This window comes from Mirounga angustirostris, unplaced genomic scaffold, assembly GCF_029215605.1.
Source record: "Mirounga angustirostris isolate CCGP_5_RB_7025 unplaced genomic scaffold, mMirAng1.0.hap1 SCAF_10, whole genome shotgun sequence".
In the NCBI taxonomy this organism is placed as follows: Eukaryota; Metazoa; Chordata; class Mammalia; order Carnivora; family Phocidae; genus Mirounga; species Mirounga angustirostris.
Genome location: NW_026991718.1, coordinates 59,573,585 through 59,587,391, shown reverse-complemented (window position 1 = coordinate 59,587,391; position 13,807 = coordinate 59,573,585). Strand labels below are relative to the sequence as shown.

Genomic DNA, 13,807 nt, shown 5'->3' with positions numbered 1-13,807 from the left:
ACGAACGTGAAAAACATGGCATAAACGATGAAAAGGACATTTGTTTACAATATGAGAAGTGAAACAAGAAGTCAGAGTCACCCTGTTTGACCTTGGCTGGGAAGGAAGGTATGTGTCAGGTAACTCAAATTTTTTGCCACTCTGCATATGGACACCTGCAGTCCACAAATGACGGTAAAAGAGCCATAGTACTGATTTGGGGATTGCAATAAATCCCAGCAAGTAAGCAAATTTGCAAACAGTAGATCCATAATGAGGAATAATGAAAACTAAGTATATATGCTCTCAATCTCTACACCCCCCCACCGCCCTAACCTCCCCTTCCTCAAAAGGTACCATACTATACACACTTTTATCCAACCTGCTTTTTTTACTTGGTAATATTTATCCTAAAGCTCTCTCCATGGAAGTACAGATACATTCCATACTTCTTTTTTTGAGCAATAGAGTATTCTATTGAGTGGATGCCTGCTTTTTTCAATTAATCCCCTCTTTTTAAATATTTCCAGTCTTTTACTATTATAAACTAAATGCTTCAATAAATATCCTTACATATACATCTTTCTGTGTTTGGGGAACAGATTTCTAGAAATAGCGTTGCCAGGTTAAAGGATGAATGCACATATAATTTTGCTAAATATTTTACTGTATATTTCTTCAACGTATATTTCTAACATGACTCAGAGGTACAAAGTCATCTGATACAAAGGACTGAAGTATTTATGCCACAAGAGTTGTAAATAGTGGTATTATTTAAAAGGAATATGTAACAAAAGTCAGTGTAAAACAATTTGGTAAAAGGAGTAAAATCAAACATGCTTTAACCATTTTGAATGTTGAAACATTTCACCTTTCTGAGCGAGACTGTTCAACCAACAGAGCAACTAAAGCTATCATTTTTTCCAGGGCAGCCGGCCTGTATTTTTCTTCTGCCAGAGAAAGAATATCTTCTTCCTCCTCCTCTTCTTCCCCCTCTTCCTCTGACAACACTTCAACTTGAGGCTAGAACAAAATGTTAAAACTAATACAGTAAAACTGAATTATCTTGAGACAAAGTAACTTGACTGTTTTATAGAACTACCCAGGGTAGATGGTGGCAGGAGCATATATCATAAAGAAGCACTCAAAGGCCTAACCCTGACTTTTAAAGTTAAACAACATTCAGGGTAATTTTAGACATAGCAGGCAGAACTGTAAAGAACAATGAGTCTCAATGCTGTAACTATTTACACCTCACTTACAGGGATAAATCTTTTAATAATTTCTTTCTTCTTATAGGCAAGCCCTTTGGAAGATAAATCAGGATTAAATTTTATCTGAGTATGATAAAACAGTATTTTCTATTTAATAAAAATGCCAGTTACAAAAATTAAAGAATCCTTAATTTCCAGTGTTCAGATAATCCAAACAGCAAGTCTTCCAAAGACTTCCATTGCTTTGAAATTCAAGAGACTGAAATGATTTTATGATGTAACAAAGCAAAAGAAAAGCAGTCTAAAGAGGTAGCCATATAGGCAGGAATGAGACATTAAAAGTGCATATTCGGAGAAGCATTACAGTGTAACGGTTAACAGCTTAGCTCAGGAATCTGACCAAAGATCAAAACCCAACTCACTGTGATCTAAAACAAGTTAACTTCTTTATGCCTCAAGTTCCTGATCTGTAAAATGGAGGTAACAATAGTACTTACATCTTAAGGTTGCAATAGGGTTAAATAAGATAGTATAAATGGAGCATAAGCCAATGTGGTCATTATAGACAACACAAAGTTCATGTTATGCTTTAATATTATGAATAGACCAAGCTACTTAAATTTTTGGAAGACTCTGAGAAACTCAAAAGCAAGGGTTTAAAAATATGGCCAACAAAAATGTTCACTGAAACAACATGCTACTGATATGACCCCTAAGTAGATGGTGGCCATTTTGCCTAAATTCGTTTGCTTTGTTCCAGGGCCTTGCCAGTGATATTTATATCATTTGATTATTTCTTCTCTTGCTATACCCATTAAAAATACCAACCAAACTCAGACCCTTAAAATTATCCAATCTCAGGGCTAGAAGGGACTTCAAAGCATTCTAATATCTAATGACCTTCCATGATACAAACTTGAAAACATGGCCCCCTAAATCCCCAATATGAGAAAGAACTGTACTTACATTTTCAGGCCCTTTGGTTCCCATGTAAAAATGTACCATTGTAGATATGGCTTGCAATGAAAGCAAAAACTGGCTCTAAAAATAAAAACATTGATTTAAAAATACAAAATAAAAACAAGTTTTAAATACTGAAAATAGGTACATAATCCCAGAAATAAACAAGATACAGCCTTACCTCTTCTTCACCCATTTTGGCAAATTCATAAAGGAAGGCAAAATACTCTGTAAGATGTTTACTGTGAGGTTTTACACCATGTTCCATAATTAATAACAGAGTTCTCACAAATCGAGTGACACATGAACGACCACCAATATCTTCTACTGAGGCATCCATATCATCCGACCTGAAGACACAATTTAATGTATCTTAGAGATAGTATAAAGTCTGGGGATAGATATTCTGGGAGGAGAAATATTTTTAAAAACCCAAATTTAGCTCTTTCATCTTTGTAATAGTGAATACCAACTGCAATAAGTAGGTGGATTCCAATTATGGTGTCTGGCTAAATCAATCCAAACAAAAAGACTAAGTCATGAAGTTATTTGTAGAGGATTTTGAAGATGTACTTAATTAAAAATAAAACAATACTATTTTCTCTTCTTGACTTGTATTATTACAGATTTTTAAATAAAAGAACCTAAATATATATATATTTTTAAGTTTATTTATTTGAGAGCGAGCACGAGCGGGGCAGGAGGGCAGAGGGTGAGGGAGAAGCAGACTCCCCGCTGAGCAAGGAGCCTGACGCAGGGCTTGATCCCAGGACCTTGGGATCATGACCTGAGTGGAAGGCAGCTGCTTAACCAAGCCACCCAGGTGCCCTGAACCTAAATATTTCAATGTGGGTATCTGAAATACTCTAGGCAGCTCATTAAAAAGCTTAAAATGCTCAAAAGTTATTTCTTACCCATCTTCCATTCCTGGCTGTAGATAAAGATGAGCATGCACAGGTCTGAGTCTCTGAATCACATGGATACATAAACGCTGAAACATCTGTAAATGAAAAGTTATAACAACCTAAGAGCCTGAACAAAGGTAACAAAGATACTGAAAAATTAACATATTTCAAAATTCTCTGCCACCCATTTCACAGATTATGTTTTGCCAGAAATCAATGACTTGGAGAAGGAAATAGGATTTAAGTTTATCTGAAAGAAACATGGATTAAAAAGGGTTGGGGATTCTCTAAGTAAGATACACAAATGGCCAGTAAGCAAATGAAAGATGTTCACCATCATTAGTTATTAGGGAAATGCAAACCAAAACCACAATGACATACTACTTCACATTCATTAGCATAGCTAAAATCAAAAACACAGTAACAAATGCTAACGAAGATGTAGTGAAAATAGGAACCCTCATAGATTGCTGGTGAGGATGTAAACTGGTGGAGATGCCATGAAAAAGTTTGGTGTTCCTAAAATGTTAAACCTGGAGTGACTATATGACTCAGGACTTCTACTCCTAGGTAAAATAACAAAAAGAACAGAAAACATATGCCCACACAAGTATTTGTGCACAAATGTTCATAGCAGCATTATTCAAAATAGCCAAAAAGTGAAAACATCCCAAATGTTTATCGACTGCTTAATGGATAAACAACATTTGCTATATCCATTCAATGGAATTTATTTTAGCAATAAAAAGAAAGAACAGATACATACTACAACATGGAAAACCATGAAAATACTGCTCAAAGAAGCCGATCACAAAAGATCACACACCGTGTGACTCCATTTATCATTTTTCAAAAAGCTTTAATTTTTTTGAGAGAGAGCAAGTGAGAGAGAGCCCAAGCTCTCAGGACAAGCAGACTCCCCGCTAAGCAGGGAACTTGATTCCAGGACCCTGGGATCATGACCTGAGCCGAAGGCAGATGCTTAACGAACTGAGTCATCTAGGTGCCCTTCCATAGAGACAAAGAGTAGATTAGTGGCTGCCATTAGTGGCTGGAAAGAAGGGACAGGATAAAATTGGGAGTGACTGTTAATAGGTATGGCATTTCTCTTAACAGTGTTATAAAATTAGTCTGGGGATATACTAAAAACCACTAAATTTTACACTCTGTACGGTTTTGATGAGTTATTATGGTGCATGGGTTATATCTCAGTAATAACTGAAAAGTGGTCTTTTCAGATTAAATTTTTGGTTCTGTGTCCTAAGTGAATATAAAATAATATTCATATTTTTCTTGTCTAATTTTTTTAGTGATTTAAGGAAAACAAATTGATTCATGTGACAATTCAGAATCTTTCACAGAAATGTTATATACTGTTCATTCAACTTTCAACGCCATCAGAGTACCCTACCATGGTTAGAATATCTAAGATTCTGAAAAAGAATCAGTACAACTCATAAAGCAGAGATAATAGGATCTGAAAGAATAGGCACTTGTAGCTATCTTCCTATAACCAGGAAATGTTAACAATTTTAATTACTTGCTTGGAAAGATAGTTGATTTGCTAGAAGAAGCTGATGAAATGATGGCAAAGTGATTCTTACGGTAACAGGTCGATCTTTTCAAAACTACCTTCAATGCTGGGTTAAAATACATTCACAGGCAAATTTAGAATTATTAACTTGAAAGCCACTTTCTTTTTCAAATAAGTATTTTCTTACCTGTCTCACAATCTGATTAGGGCACTTAATTAGTATCTGCATTGGCCACCAGTCATCATCAGCCATACGGTCCAAAAACCACTGTAAAAAAATAGTGTGATATTAACCTTCAACCAATACTTGTTGGATTAAAAAAAAATAATCACACAAGGATTTTACTTCTAGTCTATGTTTGAATTATTTTAAGTTTTTACCAAAACAGATTCTTCCATTGTTAGAAAGTCTAAAACTCTAGGGGTGCCTGGGTGGCTCAGTTGGTTAAGCATTCAACTCTTGCTTTTGGCTCAGGTCATGATCTCAGGGTCATGGGATAGAGCCCCATGTTGGGCTCCACGCTCAGTGGGGAGTCTGCTTTAGATTCTCTCTTTCCCTCTGTCCCTCCCCCTGCTCATGCACATGCTCTCTCTCTAAAGTTAAAAAAAAAAAAAAAAAAAAAAAAAAGGTATGAAACTCTAAAATGCCTGAAGTCATAATCAGGGTCATCTCATTACAGAATTCCATGAACGCCATTTACATCACAGTGTAAACTTGCATGATGGCAACCTGCACTGCATTAACATTATAAAATGGAATACTATTTTCCTCTTAGTCCTCATAGATACTACACTGCAGAACCTTTTGTTTCTATTAATATATGATCTGAGTATGACTTATTTTCTGTTTGTAAAGAAATTATGCTCTCTTGGTAACACAAAACATACCTCCCATTTTTTTTTTAGAGAGAGAGAACAATGGGGGAGAGGCAGGAGGGAGAGCAAGAATCTTAAGCAGGCTCCACACCCAGTGCAGAGCCTGATGCCAGGGCTCTATCTCACAACCATGACATCAAGACCTGAGCTGAAATCAAGAGTCAGATGCTTAACCCACTAAGCCACCTAGGTGCCCCCCAAAATATCCTTCTTTATGCTAAAACAATTTCCTATTGATTTCAAGATATCTCTTAATCACATATTTAACTCCTATATTGAATTTTACTGTCTATGTGCATATACATAATTATTGACAACTGTAGAGAATTTTAACTCCTTGAGAGAGTTCTGGAGGCCATTCCTTAGTAAAAACAAACAAAAACTGAAGTGGCAACTTTATAAACAAAAGCAAACAAAAAACAAATGTTAACCTAATCAATATTCTGGATCTATCAAACAGCTTTAAAAAAAAATCACAAAGGGGGAGGGGAATAGAGGAACTTGTTAACTAACACCAGGAGGATATAATCAGTCAAAGCAATCATGTGGAGAATTCTGCAGACCAAATGACAAAGTCGCAAAGAGAGGAAAAAAAGTAACTGTTATAGATGAAAGTTGATTTACAAGACAAAAGCAAAATGTGGTCCTTGTTTGAATACTAATTCAAAGAAGCCAACTGAAAAAAATATTTTTTAGGCACTTAGAGGAAAGTGAACACAAAATGAGTAGTGGACATTAAGGAACCACTTCTAATTTTACAATGACATAAATTATAACCTTTTAAAATCATGGTTTCATATATATATATTTTAAAAGTTCTCATTTATTAGAGACATATTCAGTATTTATGGATGTATGATATGCTATTTGGGTTTGCTGAAAACAGGCATGGGGGACAGCAACAGATTAAGACAAAACAATGTTACTGTTTGTTGAAATTGGGTGATAGGTACCTGAGAGTTCCTTATCTTCCTACTTTAATGCTTGTTTTGAAATGTTCATTACAAAGTTTTAAAAAATTATAGCCTTGTGTTTGAAATCTACAATAATCAGATTCTCTAATTCCATTGCTCCAAGGCATAATCAGATAACATTCTGTGTAAGAAAAAAAAATCTTCAACTAACTTCATCTACTGCACACTATGTTATCTCCCACCTCTGGAAACTTTTAAGATTTGCATTTTTAGAAAGGCTTATACCACACTTTGGAAGCTAATCAAGAAATGATAAAATGATGTTAGGGTGGCAACAGGGGTTAAGTGACCATTACCTGTGAGCAGATTATCCTTAGGGATAAATTATTATAGGGATGTATTAGAACATAATATAGAAGATAAAACTGGACATAAACTGATATACTGGGATATATGCATTTTTATCTTGGAGGAGGAAGATATCCATTTTCAAGTATTTTCTGATAACATTCAAAATTAGTTAAGAAATATCTGATACAGTCTTTTGAACTTTCTATATTTTTCCTTCTAACAGATTGGGGGGAGGCACCCAAGGACTTAAGTAACTTAAAAATCAATTATTTCATCAGTGTAATGGATATGACATAAATTATAACCTTTTTGGCTGTTAAGTATTTTGGGTAACAATTTACACTGGGATCCCTATAATTTATAATACAGTAATTTTGCTGTAACATCTAAGAATAAAAGAAAATAAAACAAAAAACTGCATCTTAAGCTATGCATTATTTGTTGAATTATTTCACCTCACCTCACAAGCTGCTTGACTATTATTAAATTGTTTGGTCAACAGTTCAATCCACTGAAGCATTGTGGGCTAAAAAAAAAAAAGAAAGAAGTCATTTAAGGCATGGACTTCTGAGCTAAAGATAAAGAAAACCAAAAGCTATCTGATAAATGACATAAAAATCTACAAAACACATACCTTTTCTTTTGAATGTATAAACGTCTCTAGGACAAAGGAGGTGCTTAACTGTAAGAAAACATTAAGCAAAAAATTTTTAATTATTTTAAAGTAGTCAATTTTGAAAAAAACTATCTAAGGCTTATATATTACCTTTGCTGTCATTAGGGACACAGCTTTAGGATCTGGTAATGTACTGGGAATACAACTACATAACTGCCACATAAACCTAGAATTTAAAAATAATAAGTTACATTTCTTACAGAATAAGGTTTGTTTTAAATGTGTAACAAAAAATCTAAGTTTACCAAACTTACCCAAAATATGTATGTTCAAAAATGTTTTTGTCTTGAAGAAACTGCATGTTATCATGCCAAATCCACTGAAGAAAAAGAAAATGGTAACATGAGATATCAAAAGCATTTGCTTAATTACATTTTACCAGTATTTTTTTTAAGACAAAAAAAGATCTCTAAAAGAAACAAAAAAACAAAAAATACAGGCACTTAAAATTCATGTTGATTTTTTTTCAGGTATGTGGAATATGAAAATAGTTACTAAGCCTGCTCCAATTTATCATTTTGTATCTGGCTACCTCAAACAATCACAGTTCTTTAAAAATACAATTATAAAGATTTTGAAAGAACTCTGAAATCCCATCTGTCTAAAGAGCAAATATATAAATGAATAAAATTATGTTGTGTTCCATGTTGATAAAAACAGGTTATGAGAAAGGTTTATGTTAAAAAACTGGCAAAATAAAAACAATTCAGATTGGCAGACCTAAGGTGATTTCCTTATTTATTTTTTTAAAGATTTTATTTATTTGAGAGAAGGTGAGAGAGAGCATGAGGGAGGGAGGGTCAGAGGAAGAAGCAGACTCCCCGATGAGTGGGGAGCCTGATGTGGGGCTTGATCCTGGGACTCCAGGATCATGACCTGAGCCGAAGGCAGATGCTAAACCGACTGAGGCACCCCTCCTTGTTTATTCTGTAACAATTATGAACAAAATCATTATTTTTTTTTTTTAAGATTTTATTTATTTGACAGAGACAAGACACAGCAAGAGAAGGACATAAACAGGGGGAGTGGGAGAGGGAGAAGCAGGCTTCCCGCTGAGCAGGGAGCCCAACGCAGGGCTCGATCCCAGAATCCTGGGATCATGACCTGAGCCGAAGGCAGACGCTTAATGACTGAGCCACCCAGGAACCCCAACAATGATTATTTCTAACATGAGCCTTATATAACTGCTCTGCTGACTTTAGTTTTTGTGTTCTTTTAGCTCTCTGTACCCTAAACATGCTCTAAGTTAGTATTCATTCCATAAAATTATTTTTATCTGGAATGAATTTATGTTGATTATTGATATTGCTGCCTGTGTTTATTCCTCCTAAAGATTTTCAACTAACTCTCCTTGCCTCCCAGCCCACTACTCCAGCCCAGTACCAGGTCTTATAATCATGTTTTAGGGTTCCTGCTCCACATTGGTACAGACCTAGTCACTCAACAGACTGCTTCAGAGTTCTTGGTCCTCTAGCATTTCTATGCACACTGCCTTCTACAAAGCTGTAGCCTCAAGAAGGGTTTGAGAGCCTTCACCCATCAGAGCTTTTTCATAGCAATGAAGCTCCATTCCAAGCTTCTTACTTCTAGCCATGAGCTCAGCTCCAGATGTGTGTCATAATTTTTATCCCCTTTACCTCTCAAGAACTCTCCACCACAATTGTCTGATTTGGGCCTAAAGCCTGGTATGGTAGTCCTGTGGTTCCCACCAGACTCATTGTTTTTATTTCTTATATTCATCTTGTTTTTTGACAATCCTTTTTACATTTTATCAATACAAATATGTGGAGCCATGTGGGTGTGTCTAAGTGTGAAATTACTGCACTACAGGTATTCTCTATATACCTCTTCAACTTCATTTTGGGCTACGTATCTTTGCACTTACTAATCACAGCCTCAGAGGTCATCTTTCAGCTTCTAAAACATGCCAATACGCTATGTCTTTACTAAAGGAAGTTGTACATAATACTCTCTTTGCCTGGAGTATTCTTCACATGATTAAGTCTTCACTAACTTTCATGTTTTAGTTTGAGCTTAATCTGAAGTATTTCCTAATCACTTTCCCCGGAAATTCCAATCAACTACCCTTTCTGAGCATTTTGTTTTATCCACAACAGTCATTACAATTTATAATGTTTGTTTACTTAATAAATTTTATGGTTCTGGGATGCATGGGTGGCTCAGTGGGTTAAGCATGCAACTCTTGATTTCAGCTCGGGTTATAATCTTGTGGTCGGGAGATCAAGCCCTGAGTGGGGCATGCTCAGCGGGCAGTCTACTTGCGATTCTCTCTCCGTCTCCATCTGCCCCCACCTCTCTAAAATCAATCAATAAACAAAATCTTTAAAAATAATTTTATGGTTCTAAATTTCCTATTTACTCTTTGGGAAAGTCTGCTACTAGCTATATTTTAACTGTACAAATCTAAAGGACCAATTTCCAGTTTATACCTAAAATCCATGTTAATATTAAATAACAGTATTATCATACTTTAGTATTTTTAGTAAAATGTATATGCAAATTAATTTTTCAATTAACAAGCTAAAACAATGATAGGAAAAAAAATAGTTGGTTTAGGTCTGCAATCAAGAATATTCTAGGGACGCTTGGGTGGCTCAGTTGGTTAAGCATCTGCCTTCAGCTCAGGTCATGATCCCAGGGTCCTGGGATCGAGCCCCACATCAGGCTCCTTGCTCAGCAGGGAGCCTGCTTCTCCCTCTCCCTGCCGCTCCCCCTGCTTCTGCACTCTCTCTGACAAATAAATAAATACCTTCTTTAAAACAAACAAAAAAGAATATTCTAATGTAGTACAATGTGTTTTTCTTGTTGTAGTAGAGCAAATATCCAGGATTCCCTTTTGTCACATATAAATCAGTGGTTCTGAAAGAATGGTTCAGAGACCTGTGGGGGATACCTATGACCATTTTAGGGTATATATACTATCAAAACCATTTCCTTAATAATAGGATGAGGCTATTTGCCTGTTTTTACTCTCATCTCTCCTGAGCAACAATGGAGGCTAAATAATGAATGAAATCACAACAGAGCAAATGCAAAAATTATGAGACTCCAGCTGTCATCTATTAAATCAGATATTAAAAAGATTTGCAAGCATATAAAACGGCCACTTTTCTCCTGAGTGGTTTTGTTCTGAAAATTTTTTTTATAAAATGATATAAAAAATATTATATTAGCATGTCATGGGCTTAATTTTGTTATTTTTAAATAAATTAAAACAAATTTTTAAAAATTTTATATTTTATCAGTAACAGTCTAGGGAGTCAAGATACCAGTTAAGAGTATTTTTGGGGGGACCAAAATCCACTCAGTTTTAAGACTCGACGACGACAGTGCAAATATCAATTAGATAGTAAAAGCTGAACTGTCTAGATGAAAGAGTAAATTTTTATCAGGTATACCTTTCTGAAGATTTACATTTTGGCTCAGTTTATAACACTGATACAACACACACTGAGTTGTGAATACATTTTATAGTTCTTAACACATTAAAGTAACATTATCACTTACTACATCATGAAACAAAGCCTAATTACTATAAACAAGACACATTTTGAAATATTTAATACATATTTTAAATGCATTTCAAATACATGGTACATTTCTATGTAACATGAAGCAAAGAAGGAACATCCATCACCCAATCCAAGAACATTACCATATATACAAGTTACTTAATGAGCTTGCTCCAATTCCATCAACCATGTTACTTATTTTTCTTCAATCTTACTAATAATTATTTTCTCACTTTACATGCACCTGCCCTATGTCAGTACTACCAAGACCATTTATAAGTATAAGGTCTACCCGGGATTATAAATCCTAATGTTGCTATAGCCTGCTCCAGTAGTCCTATTACTTGCATTAATACTTAACATGTTTTTAAATTGCTGAAGTTAAATTAACTTATACCTCTAGTAACTCTGACGAAACATCAAATTTGAATTCTTTGCCATTTTCTTCCTCTGGTTCCATGCGTTTGTAAAACAGCATATATGCACTGTGTGTCTTTAAGAGGCAAAGAAAAAAAGGTATATTTTCATTTTGACAAAGTATAACTATAAAATTAGGTAACATGGAAGAAAGAAAACAATGTAAATTATATATGAAAAAAATGATTACCTTTTCGAAGGAGAAATCCATAAATTTATCTGTAACAGAATCATAGGTCTTGGTCTGTTTAAAAAAATAAAAGTTTTCCTTCTTTAAAAAATATATTTATATTTATCTCAGTTGTATTTATACATAAAATATTTCATAAACAGCTAGTTTATTCTTTATAAAAAAAATCATTGACAGAAGTTCTTGGCTAAGAGTATAGTTGACCCTTGAATAACACAGGTTTGAACTACACAGATTCACTTAAAGGCAGATTATTTTCCCCAATAAATACAACAGCATACTGTAAATGTATTTTCCTTATGATTTTAAAAGATTTATTTATTTTAGAGAGAGAGAGCATGAGTGGGGTTGGAGAGGGAAAGGGACAGAATCTCAAGCACACTCCCCTACGAGCACAGAGCCCAATGACATGGGGCCTGATCTCACAACCCTGAGATCACGACCTGAGCCAAAATCAAGAGTCAGATGCCCAACCGACTGTGCCACCCAGGCGCCTCTCCTATGATCTTCTCAGTAACATTTTCTTTTTTCTAGTTTACTTTTTTTGTAAGAATACAGTATATAGGAAGTGTAACATACAAAATATGTATTGATTGAGTATTCATGTTATCAGGCTTCTGATCAAGAGACAAAAGTCATACTTGGATTTTTGACTGTGTGGGGGCCTGGCATATTTAACTCCCACATTGTTCAAGAGTCAACTGTAACTGAAAACAAAGATTCAAAATATTTTTAAAGATACTTTACCATAAAATATATAAAGCAAAATAAAACGTACTTGCAATTGAAGAGCTACCTTTTAAGAGAAGACCTTTGAAAACTTTACTTTTTGTTTGAGGAAATATCCCAGGAATAACATCTAGAGATGTAGTAGGTTTATTATGGCATCAGTAACTTATTACTTCCTTCTTCTACCCATTTCTGAAGTGTTAGCAATTTGCCTACTTGTCCTTTTCTATTCAAAGTGGTACATAAAAGCACCAAAGAGCAATAAGGAAGTCCTTCATTAAAATCCACAATGTGAACAGTGATTTCACTATAGACATGGCTATTAAAGTGAAAAGTAACTTCATTTGGGCTTATCTGTGACATGGAAATGACTAATGCTTTACTTATGAGAATCAAAACAGTATTTTAAAACTGTTTTCAGAACATCAGTACTTGGATAAAATGCCTATGAAATACAATTATTATAATTATGTTATTATAGGGGTGCCTAGGTGGCTCAGTCATTAAACGTCTGCCTTTGGCTCAGGTCATGGTCCCGGGGTCCTAGGATCGAGCCCCGCATCAGGCTCCCTGCTCAGCGGGAAGCCTGCTCCTCCCTCCCCCATTCCTCCTGCTTGTGTTCCCTCTCTTGCTGTGTCTCTGTCAAATAAATAAAATTTAAAAAAAAAAATTAGGTTATTACAATAATACTACTCCAACCTAATTGTCTTTTTTCATGTCTTAGGGCTAATTACATAACAGGTTAAGATATTCTTTGTGTATCCTGTCAATAGTAATAACCAGGTTGTTCCTGTTGTTATAAAAAAGGCACCGAAAGAATAATTCTTTGAAGTTTAGCTCAAGCTAATTTCCTTGAGAAAGATTTTTTGTATGAAGTCAATAAAGAGTAATTTCTTTTTGCTCGAATCTCAAAGCATTCAAGTGGACAACTTCTTCCATCATGTTTCATGGCAATGCAATTCAATTCCTATACTACTATTTAATTTTTCAATTTTAAGTCTTAACCTTCTTTATCAGTTGAAGGCAGAAATTGTAATTTAAAAAGTATTTCCCAGGGGCGCCTGTGTGGCTCAGTCAGTTAAGCGTCTGCCTTCAGCTCAGGTCATGATCCCAGGGTCCCCGGATCGAGCCCGGCATCAGGCTCCCTGCTCGGCAGGGAGTCTGCTTCTCCCTCTGCTGCTCTCATGCTCTCCCTCACTCTCTTTCCCTCTCAAATAAATAAATAAAATCTTAAAAAAAAGTATTTCCCAGTCTGGTATACATGCTGAATAGACTAGACTTCTAATAAATAACAACGGAATAAATTTTAGATTTAATCATAGCAATTAAAAGGGAGTTAAGTGGTTTTGCTACTGGATTTTATGATACTGCATAGCACCTGGAAAGTCATGGACCATTTATAACTTCTGAATAAAACTTACTGTCATCTCTCCACCAAAACATTCAGAGGCCAATTGAGCAGAATCAAAAGGTTTTACCTCAGCATCATTAAAAAGATACCTAAAACAGAGCATATAGTGTTTATATAC

The 13,807-nt window shown here is 35.0% G+C and overlaps 1 protein-coding gene across 7 annotated transcripts in view; it reads right to left on the bottom strand.

Annotated features, from left to right (window-relative positions):
* USP34 (ubiquitin specific peptidase 34) overlaps positions 1–13,807 on the bottom strand; it is a 263,416-nt gene that overhangs the window by 34,616 nt on the left and 214,993 nt on the right. For all 7 annotated transcript variants that reach the window (XR_010405682.1, XM_064572466.1, XM_064572467.1 and 4 more), the window contains 12 exons: positions 13,700–13,778; positions 11,550–11,603; positions 11,340–11,435; positions 7,664–7,728; positions 7,500–7,575; positions 7,368–7,415; positions 7,194–7,259; positions 4,780–4,860; positions 3,068–3,153; positions 2,335–2,503; positions 2,160–2,234; positions 851–1,002 (listed from right to left, as the gene is read on the bottom strand). Coding sequence is in view for 6 of the 7 variants with exons in the window: in XM_064572466.1 (XP_064428536.1) it covers positions 851–1,002; positions 2,160–2,234; positions 2,335–2,503; positions 3,068–3,153; positions 4,780–4,860; positions 7,194–7,259; positions 7,368–7,415; positions 7,500–7,575; positions 7,664–7,728; positions 11,340–11,435; positions 11,550–11,603; positions 13,700–13,778 (1,047 nt within the window). In the remaining variant the exon portion in view is untranslated. The remainder of the gene's footprint in view (positions 1–850; positions 1,003–2,159; positions 2,235–2,334; positions 2,504–3,067; positions 3,154–4,779; positions 4,861–7,193; positions 7,260–7,367; positions 7,416–7,499; positions 7,576–7,663; positions 7,729–11,339; positions 11,436–11,549; positions 11,604–13,699; positions 13,779–13,807) is intronic.